At 41.8% G+C, this 10,593-nt stretch overlaps 1 protein-coding gene across 1 annotated transcript in view; it reads right to left on the reverse strand.

Moving 5' to 3' along the window:
• Positions 1-10,593, reverse strand: part of ptprnb (protein tyrosine phosphatase receptor type Nb) — a 65,809-nt gene that overhangs the window by 38,794 nt on the left and 16,422 nt on the right. Inside the window, exons 3-9 of the mRNA XM_014021784.1 lie at positions 8,978-9,088; positions 8,792-8,891; positions 8,563-8,719; positions 7,849-8,209; positions 5,096-5,239; positions 4,939-4,973; positions 182-339 (exon numbers count right to left, since the gene is read on the reverse strand). Coding sequence (XP_013877238.1) covers positions 182-339; positions 4,939-4,973; positions 5,096-5,239; positions 7,849-8,209; positions 8,563-8,719; positions 8,792-8,891; positions 8,978-9,088 — 1,066 coding nt within the window. The remainder of the gene's footprint in view (positions 1-181; positions 340-4,938; positions 4,974-5,095; positions 5,240-7,848; positions 8,210-8,562; positions 8,720-8,791; positions 8,892-8,977; positions 9,089-10,593) is intronic.

Consider the following 10,593-nt stretch of genomic DNA (forward strand, 5'->3'; position numbering starts at 1 on the left):
TTCTGTTCTATTCTATTCTATTCTATTCTATTCTATTCTATTCTATTCTATTCTATTCTGTTCCCCTCTCCTTGATTTTCTTTATTTCCTGTTGACAAACAAACAAACTTCACTCGTACAGACAACAGGGAACATGACCTGTCTGATTAGTGGATGAAACAGGAAGGGAAAACTGCTGCACCTCTGATTGGTAACGATGTATCCAAACTCCTTCTGTCCTCCTCTGTCCTGATTCGATGCCTCAGCTGGACCTGCCTCCTTCTGCTCTCCGCCAAGTTTGGTGGCGGGAGGTAGAGCCTCCTGGGGAACAGTTTTATAGGCCATTGAACCCTCGGTGACCTGATGAACAAGGACAGAGCTTTAGAAATAACAGATCCCATTGGCAATTAGATTTGAGCTTTATATTTAAAACAAACAAACAAACAAACCAAAAAACCCAGAGGCCTCTTTGACAAAAGTATGATTTATATATCCAAGATATGCTGGCAGAAAGCTGCACTTGAACAATCCTTGAACTCAAAAGCAAGCTTAACTTGTTGCACAAACGACAAGTCATGTGAAGGAAATTTTCTGACAGATACATTGAGTTTTAGAGACAGTCTTATATTCTATGCTTTGTGATCAATTGCTGTAACTTGCTTTAAACAGAGGGAGAGCAGGCAAGTCTCTATCAATGTGTCCCTCTTCAGAATAAACAAGAATTGTTTAGGAGTACATTGTATCAGGTATCAGTGCTGACTTAAAATGTACCAGGGTGTGACCAGGGTGTTCTATTATTGTTTAGATACAAGTAAAACGTTAGAAGAGGAGACTTTAGTGTAAACAGACACAAGGCTGGTGTTGAGAGGGCCTTGTTTTGATAAAACTCAGGGCCAAACAGACGGGGGCTGGAAGACAGTGATCTGAAGAATAAAAATATTTAGAAGAGAATCAACTGGGTTTTCTGCACAATTATTCAGGTTATTACGGAGCCCGTGAGGGGTCAGTGGGAGAAAAAAAAAACAGCCGCTGGAAATCAGTGCGCACAGATTACTAAACTGATGCTATGGGATACCTCTGGTTTCTCTAGGAAATTCAGACTTTTAAAAACCTGAACTAAAACCCCCCAGTGTGTGATTCTATGCCCCTTTTTCACTAGTGCCACTTAGTGTAGTGTTGGTACGGTTCAGTACGGTTCCAAGCCATTTCCATTTGGCTAGATTTATGGAATAAGTATTTTTTAGTACCTACTGTAGGGGTCACCTCGAGTGAAGAAACAAGATTTACTGCCTCGAAGCAGGCCTCGAACAGGCCTGACAAGAGGACAGGAACTCTGTCACAAACTGAACTCTATTTAGGCCATGACAGGTCATTTCAACCCAGAAGAGAACCCCTCGGTTCTCTTAATCAGATGATGGGCAGAACAATCTCTTCTGTTCGTGATTCATTTGTTGTTTAACTAAGAATGTTTATGCATTTGTTAAATCATGATAATGACCGTCACAAGAAAGTGGAACCACTTCTACTCTTTTATCGTGCCTAAAAGATTAATTAATGGTATAAAAAAATCACAGAGAAAATCATTACAATGTTTTCATTGTGTTTTTATGTAAATCATTGTTTTTATTTTACTGTGAACACAGTAATATAATTGTGGATTTTTCTTGAGAAAATCTTTCATTTATCTGAACCAACAGAATGGTTCAGACTGATTATAAAACAGAAATGTTAATTAATCATCATAAATGTTTTGCAGTGATTTCTCTTATGGTGCGTTCACACCAAACGCGATTTCAGCTTCAAAATCGCAGCCAACGCTGAAGTTTGAAGCTTGTGCACTTGACGTCAGACGCAGGACAGCTCTTGAAGCGCTGCACGGGAAGAGCCTCCCCGCCCCTCCCTCCTCTGTCAGGCTCTATTTAATGTCAGACGAGGAAGTGGCTTTGCTTTATTTACAGAGCAAGAGCATGTCACGTTCATCAGATAATTAATTCATAATTAATTCACCAGATAATTCAGAGTAGAGGCTCACAGCTCACTTTCAGGACTATTTTTCCAGTCTGATGAGTTGCTGCCACGCAATGGTGAGGATATCTCCTGTCAGGACACTGACTGCAGGCACTGGATTTCAGCTAAAGAGCTCCTCTCCATCTGTTTCAGGTTAGTGGACATCATTCAGTAAACTATCCCGTCGGGAAATCTGTCACTACGTCACACAGTGGAGTCTCTCTGATTGGTTGATGCTGCGTGTCGAGCTGCAAAAGTTCAGATTTTCTAACTTCAGCGATTTGCGCCTCAGCACGTTGAACGCTCAGATCGTTCAAATCGTTCAAATCGCGCTGCTCTAATCGCGCTTGAGGCGCCGCAGCACTTCCCGACGTTGCTTGAAGTGCGTCCACCATAGACTTTGTATGTAAATCTGATGCTCCTGATGCTGAAATCACGTTTGGTGTGAACGCACCATTAGAGTCTATCAGAGAAAAGCTAAAGAAATGTTATCATATTCTGTTGTTGGACAACCACAGAATTTAACCTTGACTGGCGCCTGGCTGGCAAGTCTTTATCTTTCTTCCTTTCTCTGACTCATCTTACGCCTGAGGGCGGAACCAAAGTTCGTCTGTTTCTTTGACTAACCACGGACGTCTTTGAGCGACAAACTTTTTCTTCCGAACGCCAACTAGGAAGGAAAGCTGAGTTTTCTCTCTCGGGAGAGACTCAGTTTGGCCTGTTGGGTCTCAGCCCATGAGCTAATTAGGGGGGATCTAACAGCCGGGACAGCGGCACGCCAGCCGGTTGTCCCACCCAAGGCTCCTTGCCTCCACAGTGTGTTTTAACTCCCGAGAGGAGATTTTCTTTTGAAAGAAGGAACCGGATGTACAGCATGAATCTTTCTGGCTTGGACTGAAACAGACGAAAAGTTACCTGAAATAACACCTTTCTCTCCAAGGAACAGTGAGCGAGCCGATTAAAAAGTTCCCTGACTGATCGGAGGTGAGACAGTGACTACCCAGGTGTTGCTTAAGAAGCCATCACCAGGTAAAACTGACGTGTTCCGGGTGACGTGTCATGTGAAAACTGAGTGCAGAAGGGATGTGCTAATCCGGTTGGACATACTCTTTGATAAAGTAAAATTAGTAGAACCCTACTAACCTTACTTTCCTCCTTTACTTGGTTCTTTATTTGCCAAAACTTAAGCTGAAAGTGCCAGTAAAATTGTTTGGTTGTAACATCAGAACTGACGTTTTACTGTTCTGTATATGAGTAATCTGAGTTTGATGTGAATTAAAATTCGGACGCAAGTTTTATCTCATTTAACTTTGAAGCTTGTTATAGGAATAACTACAATCAGTTGTACTTATGATTTGTTCAATTTGTGCAAATAAATGATTGCATAGTCTTTATGAATCAACTTGAAATCGTCTGAACGTCCACTTATTGTGTCACTTTTCACTTCGCACAGTCAAGATATTAAAAGCAATGAGAAAATACCTTGGTAAAACTTTCCTCATAACCTTGTTAATGAGAGATGTAGGAAAAGCTTCATTCACCCTAAGCTCTCTCCCCTACACTACTTCATTGTGGTTCCAAACGGTCCTAGTCGACACCAAAATGCGACGTCAGAACACTGTTCGTTACTGATTGGCTAGGGGGTGGAGTCACTGGTTGCGTTTAAGCTGCCTTTGCAAGAACAACTCAAGGAGCCATTTTTTCAATTGTAGCAGTGACATTAGTTGGTTTCCATCCAATTTTAATTCAAATTTTTAGCAAATTTTTAAAATTTCAGAACTTATTCGGCAAATGTGTTTCCAGCTCTCATTTTGTGCATTAACTCTTTTTTTTTTCCAAAAACCCAAAAGCCACCTCCACCAACCGCCCAAAACACACCTACTGGAACCGGACTGGAACGTCAATGGAAAAGCACCCGAACTGACCTGTTCCGACACTGACTGTACTGACACTATACTAAAGTGGCACTAGTGGAAAAGGGGCACTAGATTTTTGGTGAACATTACGGGTTTTTGAGGCTACATGTAAAAGTCCAAAGGGGTTAACATGTATGTTTGTAGTTAGTTTTAAAAAAATACTGAACCACAGGATCGCTGAAGTGAGTTAATTCAGTTTGTTTGGTTTGATAACAAAGCAGACATCAGTGAGCGACAGCAGCATTAATCAACAAATTTATAGTTGATGTTATATTAAAGATGACACAGAACAGCAACTTTGTAGTTTATTTTAAAAATACTGAACCACAGGATCGCTAATGTAAGTTAATTCATTTTGTTTGGTTTGATACGAGACAGACGCCCGTCACACAATAAATATGTTGCGGTTTACTTCAGCCCAGCTGAGATCTGCTCCACTCCTCTTTTGGTTCTGCAAACTGGATTCATTTCTGACCGCATACATGTGAGCAGGGCCTGGCCGGCTTCTCCTGTGATTTTATGAATGAACCGAGGGAGCTTAAAGCTGGACTGGTCTGTGCTGCGATTTCACATAACTGTCTTATGAAAGAGGTTGACTAGATTTATTTTACAGCAGTTTTATGCAGCCTACCTGGACTGCATGGGCTGTGGCCTCCGTGGGCCGCAGTCTAGTTAGGCTGCAGCCCCTGGATTGAGACACTACCCATGTTCTTTTATCAGTAATTTTACTTTTCCTGCCATGCCCACTTACACCTCGTTCACCTGCCACAGCTGCAGTTGCTCTTTCTAATCAACCCGTCCATATTATCCTTCTGTTCCACTTCACTCAACAGCAGAAGTCTGATGGTCCCTTTTTGTTTTTTCCTTGAAAATCTCCTTAGTGTAATTTTTTTCTTTTTTTGCCATCTTATCAACCTTTTGTTTTATGTTGAAAAAAAAAAACAAGTTTTTTTCATGCTTTGGTTCTGTCTGCCTTCTAGGTCTAAATCTCTTGATGAACCATGACAACTTTTTGATTAAACCAAGAAATCCTCACCTTATTCTTCATGGCTGTGTTCTCGCCGTATTTTTCTGATTAAAAAACAAAACCAAAGTTGTTAATAAAAATGTTCAATTAATTTTGACTAGTTTTGAAATCTGTGATATTGATTTCTCCAGTAATGTAAGTACAAACTGCCAGTCATTGGTGAAACCTTTGCTCTGTTTGGGTACGTGGGAGTCCTCCAACTGTAGCTGCTTTAGAACTGCCGGCAAGTTGTCCTGCTGCTCCGGGGACAGGTCCTTCATATCCAGGCTGTAGTGGTCAAGAAGCAGAGCCAGCCTCTGTAGAGAGCGCTCTGAAGAAATAAAAATAATAAGACAAAAAAATATCACACAGCATGCAGACCATATACTGTATATCTATATAATCTGAGTGTCCTTAAAGGTGACCTAATATGGGGGTCCTTGAACAAGTTAGGATCCATCTGTGGGCCATTCAAAACACGTTCATTTGATTTAATTCACAAAATTAATCTCAGATAATGAAATTTCACCTTTTCAGTTCAGCTCTTTTCAGAACCTGCTGCTTTGCATAAGTTTCTATGGAAACCTCCTCCCAACCTTTTGTTTACGTTAATGGTGCGTTCACACCGAACGTGATTTCAGCGTCAAAATCACATCCAACGCTTCAAGTTGGACGCTTGCGGTCAGACACGAGTCAAAATTGCTCTTGAAGCCCTCGACTCGCGTCAAGAGCCTCCCCGCCCCCTCCCTCCTCTGCCGGTCTATGTTTAAGGTCTGATGAAATCAGTGCTGGCTCTAGCCATTTTGGTGCCCTGGGCGAGTTGAAGCGCACCCCCCCCCCCCGAACTATGTCCCACCCACCCCAATTTGAACCCCCTAAAAACAAGTTTGACAGTGTAAGGTACTATGGTAAACTTGGATTTATTTGCCCCCCCCGCGTGCGAGTTGTATGGATTTTTTGCAAAATTTACGGATTTTTTAGGCTTTTTATACAGGTAAACGTCCGAAGAGGTGGACATGTATGGGACAACAAAAGACAGACTTGTTGTTATTGAGTTTGTCAACACAAACCGCTACCTGAGAGGTACTACTAGCCCCTCCCTCGTCAGAGTGTCGGAGCAGGATTAATCAGTGCAACGTCAATCAAATGAGGGTGGGGGCGATTGGTGCGTTGGGGGGGGGGGATGTTTTATGGGTAGAGTAGTTTATTTTTCCTGAAATATTTCATTATAGTTTTTTAAGACAAAGCTAATTGAAAGGGGCACTGAGCAGAGTTACAACCAGGGATTAAAAATAATTACTTTTTTTTCTTCTGCAGTTTGGCGCCCCCTCCAGCAGATGGTGCTCTAGGTGACCGCCAGGTTCGCCTATGCCAAGAGCCGGTTCTGGATGAAATATAGGAAGTGGCTTTGCTTTATTTACAGAGAGCAAGAACATGTCACGTTCATCAGATAATTAAGTCATAATTAATTCACCAGATAATTCAGAGACGTTCTGAGTTTGGTGAGTTTCATCACCGAGGAGCTGCGAGCAGACTCGAGGCTTGGAACTATTTTTGTCCCGTCTAGTTTGATGAGCCGCTGACCCGCATCGTGCAGATATCTGCTGCCAGGACACCAACTGCAGGCACTTGATTTCAGCTAAAGAGCTCCAGTCCATCTATCTCAGGTTAGTGGACATCATTCTGTCCCGTCGGGAAATCTGTCACTACGTCACACAGTGGAGTCTCTCTGGTTAGTTGACACGACGCGTCAAGCTGCAAAAATTCAGATTTTCCAACTCCAACGCGTCGGATGCTCAAATTGTTCAAATTGTGCCGCTCTAATCGCGCTTGACGTGCTGCAGCACTTCCAGACGTGCGTCCACCATAGACTTTGCATGTAAACCTGATGCTCCTGACGCTCAAAACACGTTTGGTGTGAACGCACCATTACTCTGTCCCCTGCCAGAAGTTTCTTTTCAGTAGAAAGTACAATTTTTCCAAAGTAGTTCACGGTGAAATTATTTACACAAACTTTTTTTAATATTGCCCAGATAGCAAAATATCAGTGAATCAACGTTGAAATATGGTTAGGCATCAGCGTTCATCAATGCTGAAATTATACAAAAAGTGGTCAGTGACTTGCATCTTAAAACAATGTTCGGTTTTCAACCATAACTAATTCATTATCAATGTCAACCTTTTTTTCTCCTCTCCCTTCTCCTCCTACAGAGTTAGAATTGTATGATTGTTTGATGGTTGATTCACCATCAATCATCGACCTTAACCAAAATCAACTCTTTTTTTTTTACCATAATTCAACATTGAATTAACATCTTTTGCTATCTGGGAGAACATTGCCATCAAAAATATAAACAAAATTAAATAAAAATAAAATTAATCCACACATCTCTGTTCTCCATGACTGTTGTAAAACAGCAGAACCGTCCTGTGAAGAAGTGGGCGGAGTCTCTGCTTGGGTTACCAGGAGATGAGCTGGGCTCAGGTTGGGGTGGGCTGGAGTGAGACTTGAGATGTCACAAACGGCGGTGGTTGAAAACAGGTCATTTCAAGATGCAGAAATAGTAAAAATACATCTGAGTGCATGTTTTTGGTGCTTGAACTGTTTTTAGAAGCAGTACAGACCCAAATGTAAGTTAAAAAACTGAAAAAGTGAACTTTGCATATTTGGTCCCCTTTAAGATTGTTGGAAGGGCAAAGGTCGGCATGATTATCCTGCCATGTGAATCCGGCATAATTCCAGTTTAAGCCTTTTAGAATAATACCATTTCTCTGATCGAGTTTGTATTCTATAAAAACAATTTGACGTTAGTTAAACAGCAAATAGCAAATACTTTCTCTACCATATTTTACATGTAGTCAATTATTGTAAAAAAAAAATCAGGTGAAAACAATAAATAAATAAATCTGTCCTCTGTTCATTTGATCCTCACAACTTACCATCCAGCCCAGACAGGAAGTCATACTCTGGCTTCTTCTTCTTCTGCTCCCGTGGCAGCTGCTTACGCAGTTGGCTGACCTGCGAAATGTAGTCCTCACCGTAGTCCAGTGGGAAGTCCAGCTCCGGGAACAAGGAGGAGGAAGAGGGGAGGCCTGAGGACACTGCCCCCCTGTGGCGGGGCAGAGACTGTGAGGAAGAGGACGATGAAGATGGAGCAGCAAGGTACAGGGAGACCAGATTCTGGAGGAGCTGCTGGTCCCGGTCCACAGAGTTTCCCTGGGATCTGGAGTGAGGGAAGGCTGGATTATCATCGAGGGAGTTGAGGGAACGCTCCTCTTCATCCTGGAAGCCAAACTGCTGCTGCAAAAACAGAAATACACAAGATGTTTATTTCCTGTAGTTTGTTGTGGTTCACTTCCTGTTTATTTTCTTTAGTTTTTATGCTGAAATTTACTTTCTATTGTTTCCTTCTGTAGTTAACTTCCTGTATCTTGCATCCTGTTGTTTACTTCTTGTATTTTACTTGCAGCAGTTTACTTCCTGTGGATTATTTCTAGTTAATTTACTGAAGTTTTCTGCCTGTCGTTTTACTTCTTGTAGTATCTTTAGTTTACTTACTGTAGTTCACTTCTTCTGTTTTACTTGTGTTTTACTACACAGATAAACCCACTTGTCATCATTGACAGCTTCCTGTGGTTTTACTGTTCTCCAACCTTGTGGTAGGTGTACGGGTCCATCAGGGGTGTCTGCATGTGGACGGATGGCCGTGATGGATCCAGAACCATGTAATCCATGTACTGCTGCATCATCTCTGGGTCATCTCCATCTCCAGGACTCTGATCTGTCTGAGGACCCATCAGCCTGGCTGACCTGAAATGTAAAACAGTTTGATTGTGTGTAAAGCTCTGGTGTTGAAACATAAGGAAACCAGTTTTGTCTTACCGTCTGGGTGAATCCTCCGGACGTTTAAAACTAATGGTAGGAACCCGACTCAGTTCTCGACTGATGATGGTCTGGGTCACATCATCCTTCCAGGTCAGACCTGAGGTTTTAGACAAATTTCTTTGATTTTAACAATAATGAGCAGAATTTAGAGCTTTAACTCTGCCACTATATTCAGAGACTCACCTTGAACCATCAGGTCTTTGAGAACTTCCTGCAGCTTGTGCAGAACTGGGACTGAGACCTGGTACTGGGCAGGCTCCTGGTTTGGGGCCTGGCACTGTCCGAATAAACCATCTGCCCAGAAAAAAGATGAACACTGACTAACACACAGTTTCATTAAACCTACAATTACTGCCTGCAGGAAACTGGACCTGAAGTCCAACTTTCTCTGCTGTAACTTTTCATGAAAAGTGTCCTGATGCATCTCAGTAATCCAGGTAGAAAAAAAAATCAAAAAGAAAAAAATAAGTAGGTCCTCTGGATGGGTTCTTCTTTAGTGAAACATTTAGTCTCTCCTCCAAGAGACTTTTTCAGTCTGATGAGTTCACCCCAAAGATCCAGTTCCCTCTGCAGTTTTCACTCATCTACAGGCCAGTGGTCACTCTTTCAGGGATGAAGATGTTCTCATCCTTGATAGAGAGGAACGTTGGTTTGAGAGAGGAGTAAAGGAAGCCATCTTTATGAAGAAAAACCATCCACCATTAAACAGAATTGGAGGCCTACGTGTTCAGTTGTCCTCCTCCTGTAATGCTGTTATTGCAAGTATGACTCTGCCCCCTGTGAGCAAAAGGTGTGAATCAGGGCCCCAATGATAACCAACACAAATTGTGAAAGAAAAAAGGCAGAAACAAGGGGACGTTGAACCCCGCTTGCACTCACTACATACGCATAACAAAACACCAAATAACCACAGCCAAAGCATCCAAACCAATAAGTCAGGTGATGAGGCACATGACCCTCTATGAACAATAGAGCTAATCAAGCCTATTGTTAGGTGATGGCCCTCTTTTGCATGTGACTAACCTGTTTGTCCACCATGTGGAGGCAGTGCTTATAAGGCTGAGTTCACCTGAAACTCATCAGACTGAAGAAGTCTCTTAGAGGAGAGACGAAACGTTTCACTAAAGAAGAATCCATCCAGAGGACCTACTTATTTTTTTCTTTTTGATTTTCATGAAAAGGCACTGACACATCCCTTAGGAGAGACTACTCATGTTTACTGTTGTTCACAAGGACCCTTCTCCAAGTAGGCATTAAAAGATCTTGTTTAAACATTTACTACTACCACAGAGATCTGCACTTGCTGTGGCTGCAGCGAGGCTTTTGACCTAAGCTTCTGTGCTCACTGAAACAGCTCTCCTACTAATCATGGCCTAGCCCAGGGCTATTCAATTAAGTTGCTCTGGGGGCCAAAGTTACTACAGGTCAACAGCTCAGGGGCCGAATATACAGCAATTATAGTTACTATGTAAATAAACCAAGTATTACAAAGATCTGTTACCTTTGAAATAGTTTATTTTGCTGCATTTAATCATGATTACAACATACAGAATCCTATAAAAGTAGTGAAAATAAAACAATATCAAAAACAAAAAGAACACATTATGCCTCCTGTTTGACACAAATATTATTTTGACATCTCTGACTTGCCAAATTTTAAACCAGTTTTATTTTCACTTTCATCGTTTTATCTTCCACTGCTTGTAGTTTTGTCTTCTTGAATGTTCATTAAAATGGTTTTTACCAGCTTGTAGCCAAGATTCAGACATTCCTGTAGATACCAAACATGTCTATAACAG

Source organism: Austrofundulus limnaeus, unplaced genomic scaffold (assembly GCF_001266775.1).
Source record: "Austrofundulus limnaeus strain Quisiro unplaced genomic scaffold, Austrofundulus_limnaeus-1.0 Scaffold305, whole genome shotgun sequence".
Classification (NCBI taxonomy): domain Eukaryota; kingdom Metazoa; phylum Chordata; class Actinopteri; order Cyprinodontiformes; family Rivulidae; genus Austrofundulus; species Austrofundulus limnaeus.